Here is a 16,602-nt window from a genome sequence, read left to right as displayed (position 1 = left end):
GAAAAGAGGCTTCTCCCACTTCGATACACTCGAGATTTAGTTAACACGCACTTTTTCTGATAGGATTTGTTCACGGAATATATCATATATTTTCAAGGTTTTCCAAGTAACTTTTTTTTTCGACAGATATTTTCTGAATGAATTCTGATATCGTTTTTTTGATAATAACCTATATTTAAAGAAGATAACAAAATGAAATTTTTATGTTTTTTCAGAAGCATTCCCACACAGCATAAATCTTTAAAAGACATTCTAAACACGTTCTAAGGACATTCATATATTCTAAGAACATTCTAGCACATTCATTTTGTTCACTGCATTGAGAATATATATATATATATATATATATATATATATATATTCGAGATTTAATTAACACGCACTTTTTCTGATAGGATCTTATATATACGAAACAAGATATCTAAATAAATTATAGTTTTGCACTATAAAAGATATCACTAAAAAATAAAGTTACTATCGTGATAAACACGCGCTTGATTCATATAAATATTATATTGTACTTTGTAAGTTCATTTTAAATCGTCATATCGTATAGTCATTTCTTTATTAAATATTTATGTTTATGTGTATCAATATCGCGTATCCAATACATTTAGAATATATTTTTCAATTTTCATGTATTAAAAGGAATAAATTTTGGAAAAATCAGTGCACTTTTCTCTTTTTAAATGTACCATCATGTTTATGTAGGCGAGAAATACTATAGACGGCACTGGTGGCAAGGCTTAGTACCAATAGCGAGTAGCCGCGCCAGATGTCGCAAATGGAAGGCAGAGTAGGGAAAGCGGAACTTTGGTTTTAAGAGCGAGCGCGCTCTCGTGCGATCTACAGAAGAGTAATTCGAACACTGTACCCTTTTTTTGAAATATATATATCTTTATTCGAACTAAGTGCTAGATACTATTTTTTATAATCACTCCACGTCCTGACACGTCGACGAACCAAAGGTCAAATCCCTCGCCGAACAGGCACATCGAGGAAGCTCAGTTGAACAATAGAACCGGGTAAGGAGGAAATAAACCGCCGAATCGAGAAATAACAGACTAGGAAGCTTTTTTCCTTGTTGCGCCTTACATTTATTATATAATAGATCTTATATATACGAAACAAGATATCTAAATAAATTGTAGTTTTGCAATATAAAAGATATCATTAAAAAATAAAGTTATTGTGATAAACACGCGCTTGATTCATATAAATATTATATTGTACTTTGTAAGTTCATTTCAAATCGTCATATCGTATAGTCATTTCTTTATTAAATATTATTAATACTTGTAAATATATACTGTAGTACAAAAAATGCTTACGTCTTATTTTTAATAATATATTAATATATATTCTAGTTTTTTTATATCACTGATATCGCTCTAGTTCATATCACTGAACCGATTATTACGAAAATAGATTATTCAACATATACGCTTCGGCAACATTATTTTATATCAAAGTCATGTATCCACTATCTGTTAGACTGTATAATATTTCTACAGGCCTTGATTTTTCATTTCGTAATTCCCTCATCCTTTCACATATCTGTTTGATATATTTTTTATGTCGTGGGTGCCTAAAAATAGGTATATTTCAAATTATTATGAATATTAATTTGTCTTATTGTACTAATTATTCCTTCTAACAAATCGACAATTTACTACTCACTTGTCTATGACAATTTGAATACTCTTTTGAAAGATCTGTTCTTCCTCATCGATTTCCAAGAAACTGATCATTGTTTTTATAACGGACATTTCTAAAAAGACTGCAAAGATCTCTATAGAAATTTTATGTGATATTCTTTGCAAATAAGACGACATTTGTGCCAACATAGTATTCTTGAAACTTCTCCTGCCACTTCCAGATATTTTGTCTTTATCCGAAAGAATAAAATTGATATTAACGTTTACCGGATTACTTGGCGTTATCAACATATCATTTCCGCTCGTTTTACTTTCAGATCTGTTTAACACCGGCAACGTAATTTCGGATTGTTTTTGCAAATAGTCAGCGACATCGTGTATGTTGATCTTTCTTTCTTGAAATCTATCTCTCTCCCATGTTTGTAATTTTAAAGTACCCTTCTCTCCATTTCTTAATAATATTATCTGATTTATAGAGTTTTCTCGACAATATTCCAATATTTCTTGTATAGTGCAGAGATCTAATATCGTAACTTTTAATCCTAACGACCAGATCTCTCGTAACAAATTGATCATTTCTTTCTCTCTTCGTCCTTCGCTTCCTTGATTTCCCTCGCAACACACAGCTACGTCAATACCACATTTATTCTCACCACCTAGATTCTCGCATGCTTCTGTGACAGCAGATACCAATTTGTCTAATGATATACTAATACCAGCACCATATTGTTTTATTTCTTTACTGGCCATTCCAGTACGTTCCAAAACTTTTCTAAACGACATCAGCATTTTGTCGTAACGACCACCCGCGGCTATAACGTCTTGACCACCTCGTCTTCGTCTGTGCTTTAGTTCACAAGTTATTTGATATATCACACCGCTATATTGTTGCACATTATGCGTTAATAAAGGTACAACAGTAATAGGCCACTATAAAATAATGAAAAAACCGTCGTAGAAAAACAACTTTATAAATTGTATAAATATACTTATATCTTGAAAAAAGGCCAATATTTATTTCTTCAGTTATAAAAATTCCAAAATTTGGTTTCAAGCTATGTTAATTGAAAATCGAAAAATGGACATTTTTCTGCCCTCAGACCTTTTTCCTTTCAAATTATTAATATATACATATTTTATTATTACCTTTACGCCTAAATTTTCTATATTAGATATTACGGTTTCTATATCTTTTAACCCTTCTTTAGCTAAGCCCGCGGCATCTCCCTTCCTTCTGGTTATTGTTCTTAAGACACTGGCGATCTTTGCAACGGAACTTTCCGTTTCAAGTAAATTGAAAAATGTCTCCATGGCTTGATCAGTGAGACATAAACTAATCAAATGCGTTTGAACTTGAAATTTCGAGAACTTGCCATCACGGGCGTTCTGCAGTATCGAATATATATCCTGATACTTATCCTTCTCTACGCCACAATACATCAATACAGCTTGTAACAATGACGTGTGATTTAAACGCACAGTAAAATTACGTTCTTGAACCTGTGGTAAGTCGTTAAAAATTTCCCATATAATAAAGATCAATTCAGTCTCCGTCATTAAGTTGTTAGCTACAGGACTAATGATATCGAAAGCACACTCGTACAATTCCCTAGGATGAAATCCTCGAGCCTGTAATGATCCAGATCCAATATATATATACACACACAATATATATATACACAAATAAATCGTTATTTTAGATTAGTTCAAGTAATGTGTTCAAATTTAAATGTTGAAAATACAAACATACTTTTTTATCTCTGAACACGCGTTCAATGGCGTATCTCCGAATGTGCGAAATATTATTCCATATGATGTATCTAGCGAAAGGTGTGCGAAGATCATGAGGTATAGAAACAATACTACCAGTGCGCGTCATTAGCTTAACGCTAGATTCAGTAAAGCTACTATGCTGACCGGATTTAGGCATTAATAATGGAGTGGTAAGACATAACCCGCCGTGCTTTTTGAATATCTCTACGATCTTTCTCTTTATATTTTCCTGTAGAAAGAGTTTTTTCGAGGAAAGGACACTTGGTGTTTCCCTAGCAGGTAAATTCATGTCATAAGTAATATCTTCCGCCGGTGTAACTTCTTGCGTGAAACACGATGCCACTAAATATTTGTATGCTTTACTTTGACTGTTGGATAACGTATGGCGCACCATCTCTTGTAGTTCCGTTTCTTCTAACTGAGGTGGTGGTAAATATTCGGAAGAAAGTAATTCTTGAGCAGTAGGTCGCTGACTTGGATCGTGATTTAGCAGCCAACTGAAAGATATAACAAGTTTAATTTATTTCGTAAAATTTGAAAAAAAAAAAACGCTACATGTGCATATTTAATGTCGTCGAACTAAATTTTCTTACCGTATAATATGAATTTGATGTGGTATATCTGTTTCTATTATATCAGTAGGGAAAACAATCTCTTTAGAGCGTAAATTCAATAGAATCTTTACACGCTCCATCCCAGTAGTCAGTGGTTTGTATGTCATTTCGAAAAAAATAATTCCTAAACTATAGATATCTACTTTTTGATTATAAATTGCTTTGGCAGTCTTTGCGGAAAGTTCAGGTGCTACATATAACGCTGTCCCAACTTGTCCAGTAAGAGATCCTTCTACATCATAACTTACTGCTAAGAAGAGGTAAATTGTACAATATATGTGATGATTTATCAACTTGTTACATTAATACGTGATTTATGCTAGGCTAGACTACTCATACCTTTTTCAACGAACTGTGATTCTTTATCAGCGTCAATAGCATGAACCAACGTCGATAATATATTAGTCGTGGCTAGTCCAAAATCTCCGATCTTGACATGATCATTACTGTCAAGAAAAATATTTACAGGCTTTAAATCTCTATGTATCATACCCTGTTGATGAATGTGCGCCAACCCTTCTACAATTTCTCGAAATAATCTCCAGACACGTTCATCATCTTCGTACAAGCCATTGTCTATGGCGGTTCTCAACGTGCTCTTCTCGCAAAATTCCATTTGTATGTACATGAATTGTATTTCTTTTACCGTCGTGTCCTCACTAGTGATGTCAGCATCTTCGTTAACATTGTCATTAGAAATATCAGACTTTGCAGACTTTTGTGAGATATCGTCTCTTTCAAATTCTATACTATCAGAAGATTCGATTCGCAATAAAGTTCGCTTTCTGAAAAATTTTGAATAACATTTCTTTAAAGATTAAGTCCAATTAAAATACCATTACACACATACATAACTGCAAAGTTATTTGTATTAAAAAAGTTGTCTTACAAGAAAGTGCAGTGCTCTTCGCTGTCGGAATCAGTTGATTCGGAAGAGTCACTGTTATCGTCTTCACTATCAGCATTTGCCAAAGATCCGTACGATATATTCCATTCAACCTCATGCAAAGGTGGAGCGAATTTCTCTATTTCCTCACTTCCCAGTTGCTAAAAATATGAATGTTATATATTTTTATAGTAACTTACATCTGGCTATAATTATTAGTTCTAATTAAATTTTTAATATATTTAAGTTAAACTATATAAAATAAAACATTGTTACAGTTTTCTTCTTTTCCTCAAGCAACATCACTCGTAATAACACACTTACGTCAACTATATCTGCTTTATCCTGCGTAGTAGCAGTTCTATCTGAAGATGTAGTGATTGGTGTGAACTGACTGTGCCTGGTGGAATCGTCCAAGGTGGCACTTTCGATCCATGAATTGTAATAACGCACTACATTCTCATGATTCATTCTAGACAGCAATTTTACTTCGCGTGTAATCTTCTTGTTCAATTGCTTCTTTTTCGGATTTAATTCTATTCGTTTAATAGCATAAATCCCACCATCTAATTTATTTTTTACTTTTAAAACATCACCAAAGGCTCCTTTTCCCAACCATTTTAAAACTTCAAATTCCTTTTGTATTCGCGACTGTCCGCCTATCGACGGTAAATGGAATTGAATATCGTTGTCCGGTTCTTCGGGTTCTAAATTGTTTTCCTTCTCATCATGGTCTGGTGTTGCGGGTGATAAGCCTCGTTCTAAGGGTATTCTTATGAAACTATGCTGTTGCAATTGTTCCGCGGACCAACGCATTCTTTCGTCGTCAATAAGACACTTTGATATAAAGTCTCTTAAGTAAAGCTGGAAAAAAATTTATTTAATTTGGAACATATGCATCAATCGTTGCATGTTATCAATAAAAATCTTACTTGCGGGATTACTGTTAAATCGATTTCATCACCAGATATGATAGTTCCTTTTAACAACGACAGTAGCAATATTCCATACCTATATATATCTGCCTTTTTACCTCTTCGACCTTGAATCGTTGGGAAATCATGTTCAGTCTTTGCTAAAGAATTCAAATGATACATGTCTGACAGTCTTTTGTCTAAAGAGTAATCAGATAATCGTACAACGCCCGTGCGGTCTATATAAACACTAGTATCGCGCAAGTCTTTATGCACTACATTGTTCTCATGAAGATATTGCAAAGCTTCGAGAACACCGGTTGCTAAATGCCTCAACATGTCAGTGTCAACTGGAATGTTTTCCATCAGAAAGAACGAGCACGAGGTTCCAACCTACTTTTACAATAATCAATATTAATAAACATAAATATCATTCTTAGCTGCATAAGAGCTGCATAAGAGCACATAGCTCTATTCCATATATACATATTTACATACCACAAATTCTTGAAGTATATAAATAACTAAATTATTATTGTTCTGTGAGTATTTCATATTTAAATAATGCACAAGATTTGGGTGATGTAATTTGTACAAATGATTAAGTTCTTGCTCCAAGCTGGCAATTTGTTTCATGGCATGATGTATATCAATGGCTTCTTGAGTAGAGCAATCATTTGCCATTGTGCATTTTAACATCCATTCTGTAACAGCTAGTAATTCCCCAGTAGTCATATCCACACCAGCATATACTACAGAACCTTTTGCACTGTGACCCAAGCATTTTCCTCGATGCACTTGTCTCTCGCCTTTATTGCTGTCAAAATGAAGAAGCTTGGTACCTCTGTGCTCACATAACGATCCTTCAGAACTTTCTGACGTGCTAACGCATCTACGTCTGAAGTGATTCTTTCCTCGATCGTGTGGAGATGACGGTGTTGATCTAAAGACAATATCAGAGTCTGTGGATCGAACTGTATCTTTCCGATTACGCATTTCAGCTTTTAGAGCCTCCTGACGTTTCTGTATAGCATCTTGTAGTACCTAATAGAACATCAATAATTGTAATTGTTATTCTTAATAATTATCTTTGTCTTATAGTAAGCAGAGTATACATACATACATACATACATACATACATACATACATACATACATACAAACATACATACATACATACATAAATACGTACATACATACATATGTACATATATACATACATACATATATACAGACAGCATACATACATACATATACATACATATATATAATATATATGGTATAAGATAGCATAGAAGTATCAATTCAAACCTGTCTTTCCTTATCTTCCTTTATCTGTTTCTCCTGCATCTCACATTGTATCTTCTCCTTACGTCTTGACATCATTTCATCATAGAAACTGTCATAACCTGGTTTATTATGTTCGTGTAAATATTTTTGAACATGTTGACTAAGTTCAAAGATCATAACTTCGCCTTTTAACTTTTTGGCTAAATTTTCTAGCTCTGAAGATAAAATTGCAATTTGGTGATTCGATAATCCTTTGCTATTTTGCAGTTCAATAGATGGTATTCTAAAATATTATGATTGATATATGTGTTATAAAATATTAGTTTCATAAAATGACAACAGTATCTAGGAAATATAATCATATAAAACTTACTCATCAGGATATTTTTCACCACATATAATATGTAAATCTGTCTGTGCATAAATTTGTGCTGGTCCTGACATACCCTTCTGTGGTGTCAAAGTAACAACTATATCTAAGGATTGCCATTTCTTCTTATTTTTATTCTTCCGTAATTCACGCAATTCGTCACCAAAAATTGACTATATCATGGATAATCATATAAAAAAACATTAGGAAAAATACTACAGTTTAGAGGCTACAGATTTGTAGTATGTAGTTACATATATAGGTATATATATAATGTATGTTGTAAAATACCTTTAAAACTTCTAATTCATTTCGTTGTCGATCCTTACAGGTTTCAATGTAAGACATTTTTATATATTGCTATGCACCCATTCCACACAAATTAACAAATTCTAAATTTCATAGAAAAATTCAATAAAATCTTACACTAAACAGCAATGTTAAAAAAAAGATAAATTTAGTTTGTACCATATTCAGTTCGATATATACGTATAACTACATTATGATATAATTCAAAATGTTTAATGTTTAATTTAAAATGTTGAGTTTAATTAGCTCTAACTCACTTTAATCACCGTTGATTTTCGCGAAACATCAAATACACTTAAGTACATGTACGCTACGATCAATCGGATAGCCACATATGAATGAATTAATAAACAACGCGCACGCGTAAGTTTTTTAGAATGGCCACGTTAGCGAAGAAAACTGCTTCGTAGCGAACGTTTCTGATTAGTACGTCTGTCCGAATCTGTCAAAGGTTTAAAAGAATATTCCAATCATGAACACTGGCTTGGTTTACATCGTGCACTTGATAGGCGTACTAAATAGTAACTTTCTATTAGATAATCTTAATATCGACAATGCATATCAACAGCGACGTATTCAATCAATACAATACGTCTTGTTGATGAATATTATACTAGCTTAATAAACCGTTGTTTATATATATCGTCGATATTAAGATTATCTAATAGAAAGTTACTGGATACTTTCCAATTGCTTAACATATCTTGACACAAAATCGTACACAAAATCAGTTTATTGGTCACATATTATCTAAAATATCTTGTAAGATAATATAAACCAATAAACTGGTTTTGTGTAACACACAAAACGTAACTGGAAAGCACCCACTGGCCTGGTTTACATCGTACACTTAAACGCGTACTAAACAGTAACTTTCTATTAGATAATCTTAATATCGACTATATATAAATAACGGTATATTAAGTTGGTATAATACTCATCAAGAAAACGTATTGTATTAATTAAACGCGTCGCCGTTGATATGCATTGTCGATATTAAGATTATCTAATAGAAAATTACTATTTAGTACGCGTATCAAGTGCACGATGTAAACTAAGCCAATATAATTGGTCTAGATTTAAGGTGCGGGTCCAATGGTCCGTAAACATATCCGTATCTGTATCGTGATATATATCACGACCAATCACGATTCGATTTTGTTTATGGTTACGGATACGGATATGTTTATATAGGATTCATATTGCGTCCGATGTCCGATGTACGACGTCCGATATCCAATAAAAGAATAACTTTTCATTAGAGAATTGAATTCTCTATTAGAAAACTATTCTCCTATTGGATATCAGACATCGGACGCAGTATAAATCCTCTATCCAGTGTTGCAACATCTTAGGATAAATCCCTAGATGTGGCAATATTGATTGCGTTCAGCAGAGAAAGCTGCTTTGCAACTATTGTAAAATTCGTGAATCTGATTGGTACATGCTCTTGGATTTAACCAAAATTAAGAACATATTCCAATCAGATTCACTAATTTTACAACAGTTGCAAAGAAACTTTTTCTGCTGAACGCAACCATTGGTTACGTTCAGGAGACACAACGGTTACACAACGGTTGCGTAATTAGTCAACGTAATTGGTCTAAAATTAGGGATCTAACAGTAAAGACCAATAATTACTGACCGCTCACTGATTAGCTATGGGTGCTTTCCAATTGTTTAACCACTTGATACACATGTACACAAAATCAGTTTATTAGTCACATATTATCTAAAATATCTTGTAAGATAATATGCAACTAATAAACTTTTGTATAACACAGTATGCAACTGGAAAGTACCTTATGTTTTCTGAACACAGCCATTGAGTGCGTTCAGCAAAAAAAAACGCTCAGTGAGCAATTAGAGATTATTGGTTCTTAGATCCATTAGATGGTTGTTAGATCCCTAAATCTAAACCAATTACATTGATGAATTATTCAACTGTTGTGCAACTGTTGAGTTTGTTAAACGCACCCATTGCCTTCATTAAAGTTGTTCTATATGTAGGCTGAGTTCGGAAACGTCACTCGAGTACTCTCCCTCTCTTTTTATCTCACTCTTGTATTTCACTTACTCCAACGGCTATCGTCTAATAGGCTGTGTTCTTTTATTCGCAACAGATGCAGCCGATGTCATTCTATCCTTGTTTAACATTCGGTAAAATCGAAGGATAACATGACATCAGCCGCATCTGTTACGAATAAAAGAACGCAGCCATCGTGTGCACACAGTGAATGCTTTCCAATTGCAATATCCCTAGATACTTTCATGCACAGGCGATACAGGTTGCATTCCAAATGTCGTAATCGTCGATACAACACTACACATCCGTACTTAGCTCGAGGGCTACTAATCGACTGTGTAAACTAGTGACTAGTTTTCTAGTGACAATTAATGTTAATAAGCGTAGCGGCTTGAAAAGAAACTGGCATTTGCGACGTGAAGTGGATATCTTTTTTAATATTTAGATTTTATTATTTATTATTAAAAAGTACCAAAATATAAGCATAGTTGCAAAATAATCCTAATTCTACCCGACATACGTACATGTTAGTACACACTTTGTTCCAATTGAATCGTGCACAACGTTACATTTTGTGCATTTCTGTGTATGTACATATGTGTCAAGATGTGTTAAGCCCGTATCAGATACGGATTAAGATTGAGATTGAATTGAAAATTGGCCAATCAAAACAAAGTTCACCAAACTTGAGCTTAGTGAATTTTGCTCTGATTGGCCAATTTTCAATTCAATCTCAATCTTAATCCGTAGTCTAATACGAGCTTTAAGCAATTGGAAAGCACCCAATGTGTATTTCCGAACGCAGCATTATAGCATATTCGACTGGCTCTAGGTTAACCCACTTTGGGTTATTTAGCCTACGTTTATTAGTCGAACAAGTACTTATAAGCTTTATGATTGGCTAGTAGAGATTTATGACGTTATTAATCGCTCTCGGAGCGATTAACCCAGGGCCAATCGAACACGCTATTAGTTGTAAGCCGATTTCAAGCAGACGAAATTCTTCAATGGTGCTATTGACGCTTCTGATTGGCTGTCGCAACAAGAGTTGTAATCGACTTGCAACTAATATAGAACGACTTTTAGAATTTGCTCAATTTTCTGTCAAGGGCTGCGTTTTGAAATTCACTACTGAAATTCTATAATATATGTAACATAAACTATAGATTTTCAGTACTGGCGGTGCATTTCGGAACGCAACCAAGTTATACTGTGTCGGGAACACACATTGTGTGCACACTACTAGATGATAGCCGTTGGAGTGAGCGAGATACAAGAGTGAGATAAAAAGAAAGGGAGAGTACTCGAGTGACGTTTCCGAACGCAGTCTTATAGCTTTCGCAGACCAGCGCGATTTGCGACGCGACACGCGATATGCGATGCGCGATATCCAATGAGCGTACAGCTTTTCCGGAATACCAATACGCTCATTGGATATCGCTCGTCGCATATCGTGTGTCGCGTCGCGTATCGCACTGGTCTGCGAGAGCCATAAGGGTGCTATTCACGTGTCGTACGACAAGCTTTTCAGATTTATTGGTTGGCGAATAGAGTATTTCTAGGTTCTCTGTTCGTCAACCAACGTATCCAAAAAGCTTGTCGTACGACACGTGAAATATCAGCCTAATGGCTCCTGCACACAGGACGCGGTAATGCTTGCCGCACGGCGGAAGTTCGCGCGACAGCCAATCAATATGCTGCTTTCCGTAATAACCTTTTAGCTCCTGCAGAAAAACAACATATTGATTGGCTGTCGCGCGGACTTCAGCCTCGCGGCAAGCATTATCGCGTCCTGTGTGCAGGATCCATAATGACTCTCGCAGCCAGTGCGATGCGCGACGCGACATACAATATGCGACGAGCGATATCCAATGAGCGTATTGATATTTCGGAAAAGCTGTACGCTCATTGGATATCGCGCATCGCATATCGCGTGTCGCGTCGCAAATCGCGCTGGCTGCGAGAGCCATAAAAAGGCTAATTGCAGGATTCACACTGCGTCCGATTTCCGACGTACGACATCCGATATCCAATAAGAGAACAGCTTTCTAATAGAGAATTTAATTCTTCATTGGAAAGCTGTTCTCCTATTGGATATCGGACGTCGTACGTCGGACATCGGATGCGGTGTGAATCTTCCAAATGACGCAGCCTGCAACTAAAAGAGAAACAGAGAATTTTCTATCAACTCTTAACCTTTGACTTAACTGTAGGTTATAAACGTTAAGGAAAGTGCATAAACAATGGGAAAACACGAAGTGGGTACACCAAAATACATCGCTAATAAGATCAAAGCGAAAGGATTGCAGAAATTGAGATGGTATTGTCAAATGTGTCAAAAGCAGTGTAGAGACGAAAATGGGTTCAAATGTCATACAATGTCGGAATCACACCATCGTCAATTGTTGCTCTTTGCTGAGAACGCGCATCGATATATGGATCAATTTTCGCGAGATTTTTCGAAAGGCTACTTGAACTTATTGAAGAGACAATTTGGTACTAGACGAGTACCGGCGAATCGAGTATATCAAGAGTATATTTCTGATAGAGGACATATACACATGAATGCAACCCAGTGGCTTACATTAACAGCATTTGTGAAATGGCTAGGACGTACTGGGCAATGTGTTGTCGATGAAACTGAAAAAGGTTTGCAAATTATTTAAATTTACTTTTACAATTATTGATAAGATTATAGATATTTGCTAATATAAAGTATTATAAATTCTATAGAATGTTATGATTTTTCAGGCTGGTATATAACATATATTGATAGGGATCCTGAAACACTTGCTACACAGGAAAGAAAAGCAAAAAAGGAAAAAATGGATAAAGATGACGAAGAGCGTTTGATGGACTTTATTGGGAAACAAGTAGAGAAAGCAAAGCAAGACATAAAGGAAGAGGAGAATGAAACATTCAAGATACCACTAATGCGTCCTGAGAATGATGCACCATTAATTCTTGATATAAAGTTGAAACCAAAGCCAAAATTACTCCCTATACTTGATATGAAGCAGACGAAAATAAAAACTGAAGATATTAGTAAGGATATACTTCCAAGCCAATCAACCGATAAGAAAGATGAAAAACAAAAATATGATGACCAAGAGACCAGATCAATAAAAAAGTTCAAAAGTAATAATCCCCCTGCAATTGAGGGCTGGCTTAAAGAAGGCTTAATTGTTAAAGTAACTACAAAGAGCCTAGGTGACAAATATTACAAAGCTAAAGGTATAGTTCAAACGGTTGGCAAGGATGGTTTCGTCGGTAAAGTTAAATTAAAGACACCAGAAGAAGTTAGTGGACACATCATACGATTGGATCAGGAGTATCTGGAAACGGTAATTCCTGCAATAGGCAAAGAGGTTCTAATTCTTTGGGGGAAATATAAAGACAGGAAAGCGATAGTAAAAAAATTGCACATAGAGCATTATAGTATAGATGTTGAGCTTAAGCAAGATGGGACGATTGTGGAAATGCTTTCATATGAACAAGTATGCAAAATATAAATATTTAGATTGACTAATTTCGCGAAAAAAATTAGGAAAGAGTCAATATATTTTTTTATATTATAATCTTAATATACTCATTATGTTATTCTCCAACGAGCACCTGTGTACAAATTTAACAGTATGGTATTAGATATTAATATTTTGTGTGTAAAATATTTTACAGGCAATTTGGAAAACGATTTCCTAAGAAATGTCCCATTAACGTCCAATTTTCTTATTAAATATGAAATAAGTTGAAATTTGGATTTTTACTAAATATATATTAGTTTATACATCCGTGTTATATACTATATAAGTACGTGTATCTAAGATTAAAATAATAAAAAAAATATTACATATTTATCGTACATATAATGAGAAATACTTTAATTTATTAACTGCCGTTTAATATCGTATTTGAATAATTGTTATCGAAATCAGACTATTGCATTGAAAAATAAGAAATATAAAATATAAGAAATGAATACACATATAAATTTTATACTATCTTACTGTTTTTTTTATAACAGTATACACAATATTTTAGAAACTTTGGGTTGTATGATCTATTTATATTTTTGTCTAATTACATATTTAATAATAAGAACACTAAATATTGTTTATATATATGTATTTAATTACAAGACTTTTCTCTTGTAAGGATATTAAGGGTATGGTCTAGCGGACGCTGCAAATAGCGTTTTTACTTCTTTCTCTTTATTCGAATCCAAGGAATAGAACAAGAGGAAGAAATACTGCACAGCATTTGTAGTGATTGTTGGACCACACCCTATATCATATGTCTATTTACTAACACAGGAAAATGTATAATATCAGAAACTTTGTTTATTGTATCATGTATATATATGGATGCTTATTATTATTTAGGGAAGGAATTTGTAACCAAATGAAAAATTTACTATTACTAAAAAAAGAATTAAAAAAAAATAACAAATACAGCTGTAATTATGTACATAGATATATTTTGTATGGATACATGCATATATTTCTGTAGCGCAGAGATGTTTTCTTGGTTTTATTATTTTTATTTGTTTATAGATGAAACTGACGATGAATTATATGTAATAGGTAGAATTTATAGATGAAACAAATAAATGTGAAAATACATAAAGTTTTACTTGGTTCTATATATCATCTTTTCACGTATAGCTTGTACTGTAAAATAGTCTCTATCTAGCATAACAATACGACCATTGATTTTAAAAAATGTATCTGCTAGAAAATTAAAACGATTAAATATAGATACAGCACAGCCTTCACCAAATGTTTCGATATTTTTTTTTCTATATAGTATATTGGGTACAAATATAACTTTGTATAACTTTTGTAAAGAGCTATAATAAATTCTAAATGGTATTATTCTGATACATCTTATGAATATGATAGGTAGAATTATACCGCTACTTGCTACAAGCAGTCTACTAAGTTCATTCTCAAATTTTATTATGCCAAATAAATCTTCTACTTCTTTCGAGTCTAATGGTGGATTTTCAATAAGCAAGTATCCAACAATAATTACTCCAGCCAAAAGACTAATCCATCCAGTATAATATGAACAAGTGATTAGTACACGTACAGCATTATGTTCTCTGTATATCAGCTTGTAATCATCAGCTATATTATCTTTTAGTCTAAATCTTTTTTCTATTAAGGTATCAGATTTAACAGGAGAGAAATATCCATAATTCTTCGCACATGTGACTTTTGCAAAAGGACCAGTGATGATATTCTTGTAGTAAGCAGCTCGATATAAAATAGGAGTTTTGCTTAGGATATAAGCCATTTTACTTGTGTATATAACTCTGTAACATTGAAATAAAATTAAAAAAGTGATACATATACAGTAAAAATAATTAATATCAATTGAAAATTATTACTAATTTACTAATCTTGCAATATGTGTGTGTGTGTGTACAACTACTTTCAAGAATCTTGCAAAGTATTATTTGTAAATTCTTTTAGAAAGTTATCTGATAAATTTCACCAGAAAAATATTATAACACTATATTATTTTATAATTATTAGATATAGATATAGATATAGAATATATTAAATAATGTGCAAGTTATTGAAGAACAACTCACACAATTCATATTTCAACAATATCTCCTAACAATGCAGAGAGGTTAGAAAATTTGATGTTATAAAAAATTTACTTGCAATCATGAATAGAACACAGAATTCACAAAAGAAATATTTTGTACGTCTATTTATATATTTTGTATAAAAATATGTGCAAACTTTATTCTTTAATTTGCATACCTGTAAGTTCTTGTAAAATTTTTTTAAGTTATTCAATGTGTTATATGATTTATCGAAACATCAAAATCAGGTTAGATTATATTTTGTGCGTGTGTAACCTGAACATATGTTCGTAATTTAAGTTCCAGTTTAATCACCGCTATGTAAAGATGTGTTCGAACTTGTTCGAACTTGTGTTCGAACTTATAGCAGTGATGGATTTTGGCAAGATATTCGCCGTCCCAGGAAGTTTCGTGCGCATGCGTAAAGGGACGTCTACATTGGAAGTGAACAGTAAGAAGTAGGAAGTAAGAATAAGAAATTGACCAATCATAGTTAATTATTTTTCTCACATTCGACTGTGGTTGGTCAATTTCTTAATCTTACTCCTACTTCTTGCTATTTACTTCCAATGTAGACGTCCCTTTAAGCTGACGTCACAACTAGAAATCAGCTGCGTTCAGAAATGTATCTAAAGTGCAGTAGTAGGTGCTATAAGGGGCCCTTGTATTGTTCTCATGTGTGTTTATAAATAAGTGTCAACGTGTACTGAGTGAATAGCTGAAAAAATAATAAATTTGTTAGAACAAAGAAGATGGATGATCCGCAGCAGCCGACATCAAGTGGCAGCGAGAAAAAGAGCAAAAAACCAAAAAGGAGAGTATTCCAGTATTACAATAAATAACAAATATGTCAATTTCCTTATTATTATTTATATTACTTGCACTCTATTCCTATCAAAACAATTTTCCTTCCTCCTGCTAATTCCTTCACATTTCTTTTCTCGCAGGGCCCTAACGATACCTCAGATTCGACGAAAGTATATACATCAATGAGAACTCCGAGCGTTTGCTCTGTACGCATGCGCGAGACATTGTTGCCAAAATCCATCACTGACTTGTAGGTTTATTTACGTTCTTTACGTTGCTCTCTCTCTCTCTCTCTCTCTCTCTCTCTCTCTCACTCACATTGGTTTCAGGCATGGACGTAAGAATATGGCTGCGTTC

At 33.7% G+C, this 16,602-nt stretch overlaps 3 protein-coding genes across 6 annotated transcripts; 1 reads left to right on the top strand and 2 right to left on the bottom strand.

Moving 5' to 3' along the window:
• Window positions 1-1,258: 1,258 nt before the first annotated feature.
• On the bottom strand, window positions 1,259-8,203 carry LOC116845825 (eIF-2-alpha kinase GCN2). 4 transcript variants are annotated; one of them, XM_032818958.1, is made up of 14 exons: window positions 8,071-8,203; window positions 7,796-7,896; window positions 7,508-7,677; window positions 7,156-7,417; window positions 6,344-6,889; window positions 5,864-6,238; window positions 5,256-5,795; window positions 4,935-5,092; window positions 4,385-4,830; window positions 4,025-4,295; window positions 3,409-3,928; window positions 2,805-3,287; window positions 1,681-2,588; window positions 1,259-1,588 (listed from the first exon to the last, which is right to left on the bottom strand). In XM_032818958.1, the coding sequence occupies exons 2-14, from the start codon at window positions 7,850-7,852 to the stop codon at window positions 1,462-1,464; spliced, it is 4,863 nt and encodes a 1,620-aa protein (XP_032674849.1). In that variant the 5' UTR covers window positions 7,853-7,896; window positions 8,071-8,203; the 3' UTR covers window positions 1,259-1,461. The 4 variants fall into 4 exon arrangements, with proteins under 4 accessions (XP_032674849.1, XP_032674848.1, XP_032674850.1 ...); XM_032818957.1 differs by having other exon boundaries at window positions 7,796-8,166; XM_032818959.1 differs by having other exon boundaries at window positions 4,025-4,292; window positions 7,796-8,166.
• Window positions 8,204-11,972: 3,769 nt separating this feature from the next.
• Window positions 11,973-14,364, top strand: LOC116845828 (DNA/RNA-binding protein KIN17). The gene is made up of 2 exons (XM_032818968.1): window positions 11,973-12,488; window positions 12,591-14,364. The coding sequence occupies exons 1-2, from the start codon at window positions 12,083-12,085 to the stop codon at window positions 13,349-13,351; spliced, it is 1,167 nt and encodes a 388-aa protein (XP_032674859.1). The 5' UTR covers window positions 11,973-12,082; the 3' UTR covers window positions 13,352-14,364.
• LOC116845829 lies at window positions 14,297-15,156 on the bottom strand. The gene has a single exon (XM_032818969.1). The coding sequence runs from the start codon at window positions 15,135-15,137 to the stop codon at window positions 14,469-14,471; it is 669 nt and encodes a 222-aa protein (XP_032674860.1). The 5' UTR covers window positions 15,138-15,156; the 3' UTR covers window positions 14,297-14,468.
• Window positions 15,157-16,602: the final 1,446 nt, after the last annotated feature.

The sequence above is a fragment of the Odontomachus brunneus genome, unplaced genomic scaffold (assembly GCF_010583005.1).
Source record: "Odontomachus brunneus isolate Ranch 3 - 2012 unplaced genomic scaffold, Obru_v1 Obru_scaffold_058, whole genome shotgun sequence".
NCBI lineage: Eukaryota > Metazoa > Arthropoda > Insecta > Hymenoptera > Formicidae > Odontomachus > Odontomachus brunneus.
The sequence above is the reverse complement of the archived record's forward strand: the minus strand, read 5'-3'. Positions and strand labels throughout refer to the sequence as shown.